The sequence below is a fragment of the Rhinatrema bivittatum genome, chromosome 2 (genome assembly GCF_901001135.1).
Source record: "Rhinatrema bivittatum chromosome 2, aRhiBiv1.1, whole genome shotgun sequence".
NCBI classification, from domain to species: domain Eukaryota; kingdom Metazoa; phylum Chordata; class Amphibia; order Gymnophiona; family Rhinatrematidae; genus Rhinatrema; species Rhinatrema bivittatum.
The window spans coordinates 445483388-445501380 of record NC_042616.1 but is presented as its reverse complement, the minus strand read 5'-3'; the positions used below and the strand labels follow the sequence as shown (position 1 = coordinate 445501380).

General features: G+C 42.6%; 1 protein-coding gene across 2 annotated transcripts in view; it reads right to left on the bottom strand.

Annotated features, from left to right (window-relative positions):
• MYO10 (myosin X) overlaps nt 1-17993 on the bottom strand; it is a 434555-nt gene that overhangs the window by 144258 nt on the left and 272304 nt on the right. For both annotated transcript variants that reach the window (XM_029590330.1, XM_029590331.1), the window contains exons 10-14: nt 15469-15598; nt 13178-13296; nt 7850-7996; nt 7551-7651; nt 7346-7412 (exon numbers count right to left, since the gene is read on the bottom strand). In XM_029590330.1, coding sequence (XP_029446190.1) covers nt 7346-7412; nt 7551-7651; nt 7850-7996; nt 13178-13296; nt 15469-15598 — 564 coding nt within the window. The remainder of the gene's footprint in view (nt 1-7345; nt 7413-7550; nt 7652-7849; nt 7997-13177; nt 13297-15468; nt 15599-17993) is intronic.

The window sequence follows — 17993 nt, the reverse complement described above, 5'->3', positions numbered from 1 at the left end:
CTTTTATGACTTGTTCTGTGTTTTTGTTTTATATTCCTTAATAAAAAGATTTTTTTTTTGGGGGGGGGGGGGGGGGGGGAGGGAGCTCCACATTTAAATTATATAGAAAATAATCTCTCTTGGAATTGTAAGCCCTAAATAGACTTAAGTGGTCTTCTGCCCAAGCCAGTGGGGAAAGTGTCCCTCCCAAGAGCCCTGCAGAAAACCTGACAAAGAGCAAGAGATTTGTCCAGGTTCAACATTAACCCCGAAAAAGTAGCCAACATTCTCAGCAACCCCAAAGATAGCGGGAGCATCCCTGTATGAACAGAGTCATTAAACATGCTAAGTAGAGAGGCCCTACAACCTCAGCCTTCAAAATTTTATAAAATTCTGCAGGAAAGCCACTGGGCCCTGGCGCTTTATGATATTTTTAGTCTGAATCACTCCCGAAATCTCTTCAATGAAAGATGCATTAAGCTTATCAAACTGGGAGGATAACTTTCAAAACTGTTCTCGCGTGCTCATATATACATATACATGGGTGTGTGCAAAGCTGCTACAGTATTTTATAATCTGCGCATGTTATAAAATAAAGCACTTATGGACACAAACATGCTCACATATGTAACTAAAAACTGACGTACAAGTTCAGATTAATCTGGATAAGAAGCAGCACTTAGCCAGATAAATATGAAACACACTACTTGTCTATCTACGAAGTGATTTTCTGACTTATCCAGCTATGTAAGAAACTCATACAAGTCTAAAAAGTTCTTCTTGGCCAGATAAGTCTTAAAACGCTACTTATCCAGCTAGGTCAGATAGCTGGATAAGTCTAAAAAGCACTATGTATATAGCGCTTCTGAAACTTATCCAGCTGCTACTACTTAACCAGATAAATGCTGCTAATTATCCAGATAAGTTGAAATCTGTCCGTATAAGTAACAGCAAAGGTGCTACTTCGCAGGATAAGTTGGCATTCATCCAGATAAATGTGCGCAAGTGATATTCCAGCATATTTTTATTTCCATGTTTAAAGCAACACACAGGTAGATTTTACTTACATTATTTGGACGCATTTAACCCCAATAAATCGGCTTTTACATGCATGTCGAGGGATTTTCTAACGTGCACGGCAATGAACTAACCCGATTTTAGTCTACCAGATTACCCAGTTCATCTGCAACTCCTGAAGTCCCCCTATTTCACCCAGACCCTCCCCAGCCAGCCATTTTTTCCACTTTTAAAACGTTTATGATCACTTACTCCTGATATTGAGCAGAAGTAAATATATACAAGTAAGGTGCCCCATTTACATGCGCAAATTGCTTATAAAAAAAAGCAACTAATTGCATAAATGTTGGCCTCTCCCTGGAACACCTTTTTGCATGTAAATTAGGGGATCCTGATTTACCGGTGTATGTTGAGGTTTTTAAAATAGCATATTCATGCATATATGCTATTTTACACATGCTTAACTTTTGAAAATTCACTTTAAAGAAAACAACTTCTGATTACTTACATCAACCTCATCAGCCGAATTAAACCTCCTGTAAAATCGGTGACAAATTCTAGCAATCTCATTATCGCAATGCCTAATTCCAACCTCTGCTTTCAATACAGGAATAAACCTAGTTCCACCCATGGATTTAACCACTATAACTAAACCTTTGCCAATTGTATTACCAAATTTAAACAAACAATCTATATTTCTGGTACAGTAAAGTTTTTTGGTGCAGCAAAATATGCAAATTATTTTGCATTGTGAAAAACAGCTCTTTATTCTCTTATGATATCTTTCCAGCCAGCTTTAAAATATGCCTTCCTAAATTGCCATTCAAATTGAAGAATACTACAATTAAGCTTATTTCTTTTTTTGGACAGAATAAGATATAATGTAGCTCCACAACACAGCTTTCGTGTCTCTATATATTACCCATTTTGAAATAACTAGTCCTCCCCCACTTGATGTCTACGAATTCCTGAAAATCAGCATCCTCTGAAAGGTGGGCAGACATCCTCCACAGAAAGGTTTATCCAATCTCCCAAACCTAAAGTCCATAATCAAGTTAAATTTATTTTCTAAAATTTCCAAAACCAATATATAATCCCATCTACTTTGAGAAAGGTGGACTTAGAAATGTGAGTAATCCCCAGGTAGAACCCTCCACACAATTTTTAGATTGGTATAGTATTTCTTTCACAAACTTAATTTGCCCACTCCTGTCACACTGGGCATATTTAGACTTAGATCAAGTTCCCCTAGAAAATTATGGGATTATCAAACCCACTCAACACATTTACTAGCTTAGAAAAGAAAGCATGGCTATATATATTAGGGATGTGCATTCACTTGAAACAGACAAGGTCAATGATATTTTCTCTGTGGTTTTCATGTCTTTTTAAAAATAAAAACAATAGGGGAAAAACCCCACAAAATTTAGTATTTTTTCTTTTATTGTTTTTAGTGCACACTATTTCCAAAACCTAAAAAAATGGAAAAAAAATGTGGGAAAAACCTAAATGACATGGGAATTTGCCACCCCTCTCCCCAACTAACATGACAAACATTTTTGGCCTGCACACTCCTAGTATATATTAGAGTCATACCCAGAACACAAAATCAGTCGCTCCACATACACTGTCCCTCTCCATATCACATATTGGCCTTCTGGATGAATAACTTTCCCTAGACAGCTGTCAGCACTTTATTTATGAATATGGCTACTCTCACTTTCCTAGTTATGGGAGAAAGAGTTGCTTACCTGTAACAGGTGTTCTCAGAGGACAGCAGGATGTTAGTCCTCACACATGGGCGGCATCATCAGATGCAGCCTGGCATGGACCTTTTACCTCAAAGAATCTAGAACTTTCAAACATGCCCTACTGAGCATGTGCAGCTTTAGTCATCACCCTGGCCCCTAGGCAGAGTCCTTCAGTCCATGATATAGCTAATACATGAGAGGCTTCTAGGAAAGGTAAAAAGTCATGGGATAGGTGGCGATGTCCTTTCGTGGATTACAAAATGGCTAAAAGATAGGAAACAGAGAGTAGGTTTAAATGGACAATTTTCTCAGTGGAAGGGAGTAGGCAGTGGAGTGTCTCAGGGATCTGTATTGGGACCCGTACTTTTCAATATATTTATAAATGATCTGGAAAGAAATACGACAAGTGAGAATCAAATTTGCAGATGATACAAAATTATTCAGAGTAGTTAAATCACAAGCAGATTGTGATAAACTGCAGGAAGACCTTGTGAGACTGGAAAATTGGGCATCCAAATGGCAGATGAAATTTAATGTGGATAAGTGCAAGGTGATGCATATAGGGAAAAATAACCCATGCTATAGTTACACAATGTTAGGTTCCATATTAGGAGCTACCACACAAGAAAGAGCTCTAGGCATCATAGTGGATAACACATTCAAATCGTCGGCTCAGTGTGCTACAGCAGTCAAAAAAGCAAACAGAATGTTGGGAATTATTAGAAAGGGAATGGTGAATAAAATGGAAAATGTCATAATGCCTCTGTATCGCTCCATGGTGAGACCGCACCTTGAATACTGTGTACAATTCTGGTCATCGCATCTCAAAAAAAAAGATATAGTTGCGATGGAGAAGGGTGACCAAAATGATAGAGGGGATGGAACAGCTTCCCTATGAAGACAGACTAAAGAGATTAGGACTTTTCGGATTGGAGAAGAGATGGCTGAGGGGGGATATGATAAAGAGGTGTTTAAAATCATGAGAGGTCTAGAATGGGTAAATGTGAATCCGTTTACTCTTTCGGATAATAGAAGGATTAGGGGGGCAATCCATGAAGTTAGCACGTGGCACATTTAAAACTAATCGGAGAAAATTCTTTTTCACTCAACGGACAATTAAACTCTGGAATTTGTTGCCAGGGGATTTGGTTAGTGCAGTTAGTGTAGCTGGGTTTAAAAAAAGGATTGGATAAGTTCTTGGAGGAGAAATCCATTACCTGCTATTAAGTTGATTTAGAAAATAGCCACTGCTATTACTAGCAACAGTAACATGGAATAGTCTTTGTTTTTGGGAACTTGCCAGGTTCTTATGGCCTGGATTGGCCACTGTTGGAAACAGGATGCTGGGCTTGATGGACCCTTGGTCTGACCCAGTATGGCATGTTCTTATGTACATGGAGAAACAAACTCCCAGGGGAGGTGGGCAGCTTCGTGAGGGCAAACAGACAAAAGCTGCACGGGGGAAAAAAAAGAAGACTGAAGAGGGCCCCCGCTTGGATGTGTGGATTAGGGCATGCTCGGTATGCTCAAAGTTCCACAAACTTTGACAAGTTTTCCAAGCCAGGCTCCATCCGATGATGTCACCCATGTGTGAGGACTCCCATCCTGCTTGTTCTAGGAGAATAAATGTCACATCACCCTCAAGAGGTAAATCCTGGACAAAAGCATCACCAAGGCCAAGCTCAGTTCACATCAGGTTGCAACGCCCTTGGCATGGAGAAACTTCCAGGTCTCTCCCGCCGAGTCAAATTTCTAGTTTTGTCCATCCAGAGTAATTCTTAGTACTGCAGAACATAAAGGCAAAATTGTATTTTTTTTTCTGAAACACGGAGGAGCACATTTCCTGGCAAGTAGCCGCTACTTCAGCAGAATAGTCAATCAAGATCTTCCTTCCCTTCATATTTCAGATCTGACCTTTTCCAGTAGGCCTTCATCAGCTGCACTTTATGACTGTTATCCACCTATCGCCCACCGTGTTTTTATCCCCAATGCGAAGTACTCTCTCAAAAATGTTATCTATGGTACCTGGTTGTTTAGTTCAAGTTCCTTTAACAGCCATATATGAAAAACATCCCAGCCACAAATTCTGGCACATTTTCCACAATACCTAGGACCTTTATATTTTTCCTGCAACTCCTCTGCTTAAGGTCCTCCATTATTTTTGTGCAGCCTTCATCACATTCTGAAGTCCTGCCATGAGTAACTCCAGCTCATGCCCTTTCTGGCTCATCTCTGCCGCCCCAGTCTCTAAATCAGTGAACCACAGCGCAAACTCTTGAGAACTTTTCATCCATCACAATTACAGAGGGTATTACATTTTTCTAACTTATAGTCCGTAGCCACAATCACTGCTGTGGAGACTTTCCCGGATTAATCTCTGCTGTTTCAGACCCACGTTTATTTATTGTATTTATATACCCGTCGTTCTGTGGCCAATCACAACGGTTTACAGAACAGATAAAAGAAAGAAAGAATAAATTAAATTATAAAAGAGATAAGTAATAACAAAGATAAAAAAGTGCTTACAATACAATAATACATGGGTTAAATAAAGTGCCATTTTAGAATCTGCAGACGTCTGTTTTTCCTTCTCCTGTTTGGAAGATCTAGTGGTCATAACTTCACCCGACACTTAGATTTCATTAGAATGGGAAAAGGGAACAGCTTCTCCCCATTCCAGTTCTGCTTTCAAATGTTTTGGATGGTTGGGGGTGAGGATTTTTGTTAAAATATTTTTAAAGGTACAGGATGGGGGGGGGGGGGGGCGGAGGGTTTGGGGAGATCAGCATCATTTACCACAGGACAATTTTAAATTGGGGACAGAGAGGCACTACCAGATTTGCTTATATTGAAGAGATTGAGAGAGAGTCTGCTTGGCTGCACAACATTTTTTATTCATATTGTGGGACTGGGATGTATCAGCTGCTGCTGCTCAGCAACTCTTTTTTTTTTAATCCAGCTAACTTTAGAAGAACTCTTCCGACCAGCATTAGCTGGATAAACATAAGCCACCCCTCCATCCCCACAGAGCATCCCCTGTGCTGCCTCTTTCTTATCTGGTTATAGTTTTGCCATTCGGTATGGCAGGACATTCAAACCTTGAGGTTTGCATTTAGCATTTTTTGGCAGCAAAGAAAATAGAAGGCAGACAAGAAACACAGCAGCTGCTCTAGGACAGAACAATTTGTTTAACTCCATGAACAGAGCAGGCTCAAGCCTAAAATATTACTTGTGTGTAGGAAAAGTGATATTGAGACACAATACCTTGACACTGCCTGTTTAAAATTATTATTAAAGCTCCATCAGGAGACAGCACTATATACACTGTCAAGCCAGTTTACAATAGGGTGCCTATCAAAGAGACCGTGTACTTCCAGACTGCAGAAATGAAGACTTTTTAACACAAAGTCCTCATGCACTTTGTGCCTGCAATTGAAACGCATAAGGGCATGTGCTAATACATGCTGAAAGTCAGCAGCATGCTTAAGGCTCTTGCGCTTTTTGGGAAATTCAATGTTCGCACACAGTTTGCAAACACGTCTTCAAAATATGCCCCTCCTCCCTTTTCTATGCAACAAAAAAACACGCACATTATGAGATCACACGCCCTATTTTCAAGCACCTACAATTCCACTTACCCACACATGGCTATTTAGGCGGGTTAAGTATTTGTACACACCTAGAAGGTACCCTCATCTTTGAAAATGTACTCCTCTATGTATGGTGCATCCAGAAAAATGAGGACATCAAAACATACAGAATAAGCAACTAAGACAAACAGGCATGGATAGCTGAAGGACTCTCCCCCTATGGGCTTACAACCCAAGATTTCTCACAGCCTTTCCAATGCAATGGTTAAGCAGTTCATCATGAGATGCACCTTTCTCAGGAATTTGGACTGCTGGAGACCTCAGAGTGGATGTTTCCTCCTTTCTTGCCTTGCCCCAATCATTGTCTGAAAAGCTACAGGTAGCTTTCCAAGCCTTTCTACCTAAATTGCAATGCTGCAAACCATCAACAAACATCATTGCATTTCTGGACACACAAAATGCAAACTTTTAAGCTTGCAAGAAATTTGTAGAGTAGTCCCAAAGTTTTCAGAATTAATTGTTACAGACAATGGGAAAAATCTGTGAGAATTATCAAAATACTGTCCACAGAACCCTACCCCAAGTTATTAAAATGCTGCAAAATTCCTTAGCATGCCACAGATACTTGCTGACAATGTACTCCAATTACTACTAGATGTTCCTTGCCATGGTAGGGATAATATTTTGGGGAGAACTAGATGAAAGGGGATGGAAAGGAGTCTTAGGAAGTGCAAGGACAGATTTGCTTTCACCACCGAAAAATTCATCCATCTCCCAAAATATTAATCACCGCCACCATGTGGGATAAAGAGATATAAAAGATCCTTAAGCCCTTTGCACATCTACTACAGTTTATTTCACAAGCTTACCAAGCCAAAATAATGGCAGAGGACCCTAGTTCCCTTTTTATTTTTTTGTCACGGGCATAGAGTAGGAGAAAGATGGCTCTCGGCACCACCTGGTATTCTGAAAACAAGCACCCGTACGAGATTTATGAAACTTCATTACCTTCTCAATCAGATCCAAGCACTCTCCGTTGTCAATCCAGTTAATGTCTTCCCACACTAGACCTTCTCTGAAACAGGTAAAGGCACAACATGTTAATGGTAAACCAATCAGTGCAAAAAACAGACAAAATCCCTGTCAAGGGAGAGCCACCCAGCCAGAAGGGACGGCCCTTCGAGGACCACGCCATGCAGCATGCGAATCTTACTTGCTATACTCCAGCTGCTCCAGGGAAAAAATATGCTTGTTGAAGTATTCTTGGAGCTTTTCGTTTGCATAGTTGATACTGAATTGCTCAAACCGGTTAACCTGTGGAGTTGAAAATTAACATGCTCAAAAATCATTTCTGAACCTCTCCATGCGCAGCAGATGGCACACGTACAAACACACCGTCTTGCTATGCGGTTTCAGTATCCCGGGAGGATTTCACAAGAAGCAATCTCAATGGAGGTAAGAGGAAGCATAGCAGCCCAGCTATAGACATCTTCCCTCGCCCCCCCAAAGTACCTCGAAGTTTTCAAATCCAAAAATATCCAGGATTCCAATGGACTTGAAGTCATCTTTGCCTTTGATTCTGCTGTTTATTTTCTTAATAATCCATGCAAAGCATTGGGAGTAAAGTGCCATAGCCATTGAATCTCTGCTGTCCACTGCCTACGGGGGGGGGGGGGGAGGGGGGGGGAGATACATTGGCACAGACAATGGAAAATTAAAGACATGGTCAAATCTCGTGCATTTGTCTTACCAAAGTCAGACTGAAGATGGAGTAAGCATGCTTAAATTACACATTTTGTTACAAAGGTTCATAAAAATACCCTTGCCAACAGCTAAAATTTCTTACTGCTGCTTCTAGCGCTTGCTAGTGCTGTTAAGCACATAAGTATTGAGCTGGAAAAATTCCTATGGTCAGAAAGCAGAGTTGCTTACAGGTGTTCTCCGAGGACAGCAGGATGTCAGTCCTCACACATGGGTGACATCATCGGATGGAGCCCGAGATGGAACTTTGATCTCAAAGAATCTAGAACTTTCAAACATGCCCTACTAAGCAGGTGCAGCTGTAGTCATCACCCTGCCCCATGGCAGAGTCTCTCAGACCATGATATAGCTAATACATGGAGAACCAACTTCCAGGGAAGGTGGGCAGGTTTCATGAGGGATAACATCCTGCTGTCCTCAGAGAACACCTTTTACAGGTAAGCAACTCTGCTTTCTCTGAGGACAAGCAGGATGGTAGTCCTCACATGGGTGAATCCCTAGCTATAGGCTGTCCGAGCAGGACAAGGTCTGTGTGTAGCCCCCCATTTCCCCACTAATCCAGAACAATTTCAGAGTGACTGGAAATCAAAAGTTTCCAGGTATGGAAAGCTGGAATTTACTTTATCTTTATTACTTTTAATTATTGGATGTCATTTGATATGTCTTTTTTTTTTTTTTTTACATATTTTATTGGATTTTAGGAATGTTGAAAATTTTTATATGAATTTAACTTTAGAATGTTATTCTATTCGTCAGTTTTCTTATGACTTTTATATTTCCTGATTTTATTGTTTCCATTGTTGCCATTGTTTCTATTGTTGCACTGCATACAGCGTCTGGTTTTTAGTGATTTCCAGTTCAGGTTTTGTCTGCAAATTTCTATTTGTACTTTATGGTCAATTTTTGCTGTATTTGGTGAGGGTCTATCTGTGTTCTGGTGTGTGACGGAAGTATGGTATTCTGCTATTGTATAGTTTCTGTGTAGGGGTCTATAACAGGCTATCTTGTTCTGTTTTCTTAACAGGGGGTATATTGGTATTTTAGAGCCTGGTGTAATATTTGCAATGTTGCATTTTCATGGGTAGGATTTTTATTGTTTGAGTGCTGACAATGCAGTTTTGGTATTGGAGGTTTACTATATTGTAACTGTAGCTCAGTTTATTCATGGCGTTTTGAGGGCTAAACTCAAACCGAACACTTTACAATATGTATAATATCATATGGGCTCCAAGTCTTTTTTTTGCAGGGTTTTCTCACTGGCATCACAGCATTGCATGTAAATATCGTTGTAAGTGATATTTTTACATCAGAAGACTGAACTTTAAATGTCCTTTTTTATGTAAAATCTGTTATTCATGCACAATTTTAATTATGTGTGGTGAGAGCTGAGGGAATGGGGGAAGCATAAGAGTGTAAGGCTTGCCAAACACCTAATATCCTTTCCATTGGTCCTGAAATTGTGCGCCATGCACAGACCCTTACCATTCATCCGTCTTCCACTTCCCCAGGGTGCAACTACGGGGGAAGAGTGGGAAGCAGAAGGTAGAGTTTCGAGAGTGTGGCAGGATTGCCAGCTTCTTGGAAATATCACTGACACTTATCTGCCACACCTCTGGGAACTCTGACCCCTGCCTGCCCAGTTCCCCAGCATTTCAAATCATTGAAAGGACCAGACTCCAAGGGACACCACCTCCTTGCCATCTCAGTAAGTTGACCTGGGCCACGCCTCTGAGGGCAAGAGGGGAGGAAACTATCATTTCTTCCCTCGCCTCAGGCAGCAGATTGCCTTGAGCCGCCCCTGTATCAGCCAGCTAGTAAGCGTCACTGTGGAGTGACGGCTGAGACGCCAATCCTGAGGCCTATGAAAGCTGCCTTCAAAGCAAAGCCATAGCGTGACTATAGCCAATATGGCCTCAGCCACAGGTGCCGCTACCTGAAGACCACCATAGTACTGGCCAGTGATGTCGCTCTGAGGAGCAGCAACACCGCGGCCCTACTGGAATCACCGGTGGGGCCTGGGGAGAGAGAAGGCTTTTTTATGACCTACTCTGCAGGAAGGAGCTCTAGGCCAGAGCTGGGTCGACTAAGAAGTCCTGTTGGCTGCAGGGGATGAAGGTGGCTGCTGCTATTTCAAGAGGGGGAAGGACTTATAGAGAAGGGGGAATTGTGTGTGTGGGTGTACGTATGTGAGAGAGAGAGAGAGAGAAACAGCATATGTGTATGACAGTATGGCAGAATGAGTGTATGTATATGCATGCGTGTACATGTGACAGCACATGTGAGAGAAAGAGCATCTTTGTGCATGAGTATGGCCAAGAATGTGTGCGAGAGTATGTGGTGTGTGAGAGAAAGAGGAAGGGCATGTGTGAAAGAGCTAAAAATTTGTGTGCAAACCTCCTTCACTTCCTGCTAAATCATGACAATCTCATGGCATTAGGAAAGCAAAGGTTCCCAGGTATGGAAAAGCAGGGGGATTTAAAAAAATTGTGTGTTTTAATAATTATTTAATGAGTGTTTTGAAATATTTTATTGCTATTTGGAAAATGAATATGTGAGTTTTCAATTTGTTATTCTGTTTGTTTACCGTTTTGAATTACATTCTTTTTTCATGTGTTTTTACTACTATTAATGAAATCTCTGTTTCGTGATTCTATTGTTTTTTTGAGGAATGGTAATATTTATTTTTTGTATAAATCAAAAAACATGCCCAAGAAAAAAAAACCAAAAAACAAAACAGACTTTTAAAGTTATTAGAGTATGGTTTGGACTGCCTACATGTGAGTATATATTGTCAAGGAATAAGATCCTCCTGAAGCAGGTGACATCCAAAACATGGAACCATGTCAGGGCTTTCTTCAGAATTTCTCAGCAAAATATTAATGATTTTTTGGACAATATCAACTGCTTTTGCTCACTAGTTTTCATTTCAGACATTGTGAACATGGTGTATACAAGTCACAATCGATACAATTCGAGAATTGCTTATTTTATGTGCATTTCAAAAAAAATTACAAAAAAAAAAAAAAAAAGACTGTTTGTTGTCAGCATACCCATGACTGGTATTAGCTGACTTGGTGGCAGTCCTAAATATATATTTACAGCATTAAAAGACACTTATGCTTCTACATTTAGTAAACATATGACCATGATCTATTCTTTGTTGATGTTTATTTTTTTAATCACATAGAAACAGTCCAAAGCCAATAGCGTAGCAAGCAATCAATACAAATGTGGAAAAACACTTGGATGATAAATTTATATAATTTCAAACATTAACCATAAAGGCACTGCAAAAGAGTAAAGGGACCTTTATAACACCAAGCAGTTTATTTAGTCAAATCTGACATTTCTACCACCATATCAGTCATAGATAATCATAGGTCCCACAGAACATTACTTTTAAACTTTTTAATGAAATATTTTGTTGCTCATAAAACGAAAGAGTAATATCCGTATATTGGAAGTCTGTGCCGTGCTCGAAAATCATTTAATCAATAAGCCCGACATGGAACCATGTTTCGAGAACACTGCTTCAGGGGTTGAAAAGCATTACAAAAGCGCCAACTTGTGCTTTTAGGCAAAAGTCCCCATACAGCCCGGAGCTGCAGGTGGCACACTTGGTATATAGCAGTGCCTCAAAGTTTTGTTCTCTGCCTCCATCTGCTGGTGAGAGTGCATGACCCCCTGATCTGGACTGATCTGGGTATGTCCAGGAATGGAAGTCTGTGCAGTGCTCGAAAGTCATTTAATAAATAAGCCAGACATGGAATCATGTTTCGAGAAAACTGCTTCAGGGGCTGAAAAGCATTACAAATGCAGACTTGTGCTTTTAGACAAATGTCCCCATGGACGCCAGAGATGAGAGTCACCATTAAAACGACAAGTGCTTTATCGGGTGACTCGATGAAGCACTCGTTATTTCAATGCAGACTGTCAGCTCTAGCGTCTATGGGGACTGTCATCTAAAAGCAAGTTGGTATTTTTGTTGTGGTAAAAGAAATGCTAGTAAAGAAACATATTTAGTCCAATACAAAGGTATTGATATTTTTTGTTTTCATTCACCTTCACTTCCCATGCATTCAAAGGGTCTAACACGACAACCACACTACTTCATCTTATTTTAAGCGTGCTAAAATACACGCGCACACATGAATGTGAATGTATTTGCGTTATGGATAAAAAGTATTGCAGACTGACAGGTATGAGTGAATTAACAGCAGAGCTTTTCATTTTATAATAGTTATTTAAAAATTAAGACATCTTGCAGGACAACACACACTGTACCAGGTGTTGCACAACCTTTGCCTCCCCCTCTAGCACCCCACTGGATTATCCCACTAATATAACTTTTGTAGGCCATTCAATTTGAAATTAAACAGTACCTTAATCATCACTTAAATTTATTATTTATGGTCAGAACGTATGATAGCGAAAAACGGCATCAGATTGACCTTATTAAGTGTATTGCATTTCATGAGGCGTGTGATACTGGAGCAAACTTTATGAAAAAGCGGATTGCCGAAAAATTAGGTTGAAGCAAAAGCTGGGTTCAGGTGACATGGGGCAAGACTGCCGACGAGTGTTTTACGGAATTTGGTGATGGTCAACCACTAAAATTGTCTCAAGAAAGCCAAAAGATTATTGAAAATTCCAGCAACAACCAGAGGAAAAAAAAACAAACCTGTTACCCCGCTCGTTTTAAAGCCGTTTTGCAAGCTAACGGTGGGAACACCAACTATTACTTATATGATGTTTAATTCCATTTTGAATGCCGATTAAAATGGCATATTGCATGTTTCCGTCAGATTTTTGGTTGCTGCTGCAGCAGAGAGAAAAACAAAGGATATGTATTGCTGGTGTCACAGCTCCATGGACGCCAGCAATACTAAATTAATAAAAATATCACAACAACTTCCAGCCCCTCTTATTGATTTCTCATTGCAGATGGACTGTGCAGACCGAACCCAGTGGTGTAAACACCGATCCTCTGCCTCTATCTGCACATAAGTCACTATTGTGTGTGCGCAGTACTGCCCATTTATTTTCAAACGTGAGTGATCCCCAGTGCTCCATCCTTACCTGCTCTATATTGAGAGGTGTTGAAATCTCTTCTCCCCTGAGTATCATTGATCTGTGAGTCAACACTTCAATCAGCTGCGTTGAGTCCAGCCCAAGCAACTCGGCCGACCTCCCTAGAGCTAGGAGCAATAAAAAAATAAAAAATAAAAAAAAGGGGGTGTCAAAGAAAACTGTTAACGTACCAGATTTAATAGTGCTTTATGCTACCACAGTTGTCTCCATTTGTAATTAGCTACTGGTGTATCCTTCGGGCTAAGGTGCACTGGAACTCATCCAAAAATGGCTGTGTCATCCAGAGGCGCACCTGCACCACCACATCGAAAAGACAGATGCCTACATCCCACTCAGTTGGGGGGGTTTAGAGCCTCTAGCACATTTCTGAGTTTGACCTCAGCTGGGCTAGGGTGGAAACATGGGTTGGTGTGCTTGGTGATTTTGCAGCAGACAAACCTCAAAGTGCAAAACACCTTTGGCACAAAACTTCAGTGTCCTTCTTGCATTGCAACATGTTATAGCACGTGCTCCTGCTTATCCTTTCATCAAAAGCCTGGCCAAGAGCTTGAAAGACCCCCTCCCCCCCTCTCCAAAACAGCTTTGACCTAGACCTGGAATGGGTGAAATCCTTTGGTCTCTCGAGCTCTGGATGGCTCTGATGAGTCCCTGTAGCATCAGGTGCTATGGCACAGGAGCCCAGGGTGAGGGTCCCCTGTCCTTCAGGGCCTGGATGACCGATGGCGACATGCCTGGGCTTCCAAGGGACAGTAAAGAGGATAATTATCCAGTTTGCCCACCCACCCTTGCTGGCATATGAGCCAAGCTGAAAGGATGTGTCATGGAGGCAGTTTCCCTTCCAGTACTCAGCCAGCAAAAATAAGCAGAATTAGCTCTTTACTGGAAGAGCTGAGATGGGGAAAAAAAATAATAAAGATTAGATGGGGGAAAAGTGAAGGAAATACAGCCAAAATGTTTCTTTTAAAGAGCAGAAGGGATATCACATAAGAATCACTGCACAAGCAGAGCAGGGCAGACGAGAGGCTCCACTTCACAGAATGATTGACCTCTGCTGAAACCAGTGCCAGGCAGGCTCTCAGTCCCAGGCAAAGCTCAAGCTAAGCAGGATTGTCCCACTCCACACTGCTCTACTTAGGATCGGGAGGGGGGGGGGGGCACAGCCACCTTAACATGCGGATCGGGCAGCCACTGAATCTAGGCTCATGAACAGCATGAGCTCACAGATCATCGCCAGAATGAGACAGATAGGACCCCCCACCCTCTTGAGTTTTTAAACAGTTTCCTTCACTTGTTGCCAAAATGACCAATACCTTTTGTCATCATCCAAAGATTTAGACAGGAACCCTGCATTTTATAATCCCCTCCCCCAAAAGACAAGACTTTAAACCAGGCTCAGTAATTTAAAAAAAAAAAAAAAAAAAAAAAGTAAAAAAATAAAAAAAAACTTTCCAATGGTGACAGATGGATACTGTAAGCAGACTTTGGGAAAACACAAAATATTCTTATTTTACCATTTTTAGCTGACAAAATGCTCTGAAGCGAAGAGGTACTGTGACTAGAGGACCTCTGCAGAGCGAAGGTGAACACCAAATGCTGGCACTGAGAAAGCACAGATGAGAGCAAAAAAAAAAAAAAAAGGGGAAGGCTCACGCTGCGAAGGAGCGCATTGCACTGCTCTGCTGTAAGCGTCAGCAGCTCCGCGGATGGCAGAAGGACTGAGGGGGCTCAGCAGAGCAAACCCAGTATAATGGGGGACCCCTGCAAACAGCATGTATAAACATATTACACCGAACATGCAACTTTTAAACATGTCTGTGCTTTGGAATAAGTAGTCTTTTTTTTATTTTAAGGTTAAAAAATATACACCTGCTTCAAGGAAATGTTCTTCCAGACCTGGCAGGGAACAGTTTAATTGCCGCTGCACTGTGCATATCGACCCTGTGCGACTCGAGACTCAGAGGAGGTGAGTGGGGGGTCGGGGTGGGGGGAGGGCTGGCTTCAGGCAGTCGGGTCATTGGAAGGCATGTACGCTCGCTGGTGCTGTAACGTTACACTTCAAGGAGCACCGTGCAAACTGTCATGAAATGTCATTGAAACGTAGGGGGTCATTTTTGCAAGACAAAGTGAAAAAAAAAAAAAAAAAAGGTTAACGGGAGAGTTGAACGAAAATGAAAGGCTGTCCAAAATGCAGATCCTATCGACTCTGCTGGCGTGTCCCCTCGACACCCCGACACGCCCTTGGATCGAGCCGCCAACGTCCATGAGGAGGAAACTCTTACCTGTTTTGGAGGAGACCTGTGCACCACCAGCAGTGACAAACTCAATGTTTCCCAGCTGCAAAATGCCAGCCAGAACCCTGAGCACCTCCCGGACCTCCTCGCTGCCGAACTGCATCACCTTCATAGCAGTCTGCAAGGAAAACCACACCGCCTTTAACCCCACAGGGAGCGCAGCGCCCGCTCAAGTCAGGGGCTGGGCAGCTTGGCAAAACAAGCAATTTCTAAATTCACCAGTTAGACAGAGGGAAGTAACGCTGCCCCTGCCGCAACAAAAAAAATGAATAAAAGTAGTGTGTGTATGTGGCCAAAGTACATGCATAACTCTGCTAGATCCCCTAAGTATTTCTTTTTGTGAACGCTCGATGACGACCGTGAAAACTTTTTTTTTTTTAACCAAGTACTTTCATCCTTTGGGCATCCAGTTCATTCAGAACCTGGGGGGGGGGGGGGGGGGGGGGGGGCTCAGATGCCGTGAGACTTCAGTCACAAATACCCAAAGAGGGGGTTCCCCCCTTAATTTATATGCCCCCTCCAACTCACTGAGCCCAGTAACTGCAGCGACAGACCCTCTCCCTCCCAAACCCTGCAATCACAGGCTCTCAATCCCACCACTAGATGTCCCTGTTGCACCATGACTGGGGGACTCCCCCCCCCCCGAGCTCGGGACACCGCTTTCACAGCAACCCCAGCCCCGGCCGGCCCGGGGAGCACAGAGTCTGTACCGGGAACCAAGCCTAGGTCCCTCCCCTAATGGCAGTGAGCAAACCAGACCAAGCATTTTACATATCTGCCCTCTACTGGGGGGGTGACAGGGAGAAACAAAATCCCCTGCTAAACGGCAGCACTGAACACCACTCGCAACGTAAACAGAATTATACCCGATGGCAGGAAGGGAGACCAGGAGATTTGGGGTTTTTTTATTTTTGCTGCGGATGAACGGCATTCAGCAGCTGAGGAAATCTATCAAGAGTGATGCAGAGTGTTTCCCGGCCGCCGGCTTTCAGCACCTCCCTTCCCACCCGCAGCCATTCCCTTTCCTCCCGTACGCTGCACAGCTAATCCAGAAACCCCTCATACAGAGCAGGGCCTCAGTTTGGGAGAGCTGGGGTGACTTTTAAGAGCTTTACCTGGCTAAAAACCAAGTTTGAACCAGGTAATTCTACTGTTTCAGAATTCACCCCCAACCACCACTTTACCTGGCTAACAGGCCGATACAGTACAGGGCGCTCCGACGGAGCGCACTGTTAAGCCTGCTATTGGACGCGCGTTTTCGATGTGCTAGCTTTACCCCTTATTCAGTAAGGGGAGGAAAACGCGCGTCCAACCCACAGCACCTAATATCGCCCTCAACATGCAAATGCATGTTGATGGCCCTATTAGGTATGCGCGCGCGATACAGAAAGTAAAACGTGCAGCCAAGCCGCACATTTTACTTTCAGAAATTAGTGCCTACCCAAAGGTAGGCACTAATTTCTTCCGGCGCCGGGAAAGTGTACAGAAAAGCAGTAAAAACTGCTTTTCTGTGCACCCTCCGACTTAATATCATAGCAATATTAAGTTGGAGGTCCCGAAGAGTAAAAAAAGTAAAAAAAAAAAATTTTGAATTTGGCCTGCGGCTGTCGGGCCGAAAACCAGACGCTCAATTTTGCCGGTGTCCGGTTTCCAAGCCCGTGGCTGTCAGCGGGCTTGAGAACAGACGCCAGCACAATTGAGCATCGACTGTCAAACCCGCTGACAGCCGCCGCTGACAAAAAGGAGGCGCTAGGGATGCGCTAGTGTCCCTAGCGCCTCCTTTTCCCCGTTTCTACCGTGTCACCTAATTTAAATACAGAATCGCGTGCACTGGCCCACCGGTGCGCGCGCCGGGAGAGCGGGCATTCGTCCGCTCTCCCGCGGACTTTACTGAATCGGCCTGTAAATATGTGGGATAAAATTACTACACCCACAAATCTAGTGGGTGAAGAAAGGCGGTATGGAATTCCCAGGACAGGGTTTTGTTTTTTTGACTTTACCCCAGAAATACAATATTTGGCATTACCCAGCCTTTACTTAGCTGGGTAAAGGCAGTCCTAAATCTAACCATATACGGTATATGTATGACTGTTTTGGATATGGTCAGATTTAGCCAGATATTCAGTGGCACCTTTTTATCAGGTTAGTGTGCTTGAATGTCTGGTGAAATTCAGCCGCATTCATCTGGCTCAAAATCAATCCTGGGTGTTTTATTTTCCTTCTTTGGGAGGAAAAAACAAACAAACAAAAAAACCACCACACACTGGCATGTGTCCGTTTTTTTTTTTGTTGTTTTTTTTTTTTTTTTAAACTTAAATCAGGAAGAGCATCACAGAGCAAGCATAAACACACTGGCAACTACTAGGAAAGTCAAGAGGCGCCAGCCGAGACTCGATCGTCCAGACACAGACACCTTTCTCTGGCCTAACCCTGCCAGGAACGGGCTGGAAAGGAAGAGGTGCTTCTTCCCTTTGCCCCTGTCATCGGGCCTCCCCCCCTCTCAGTAAATCACC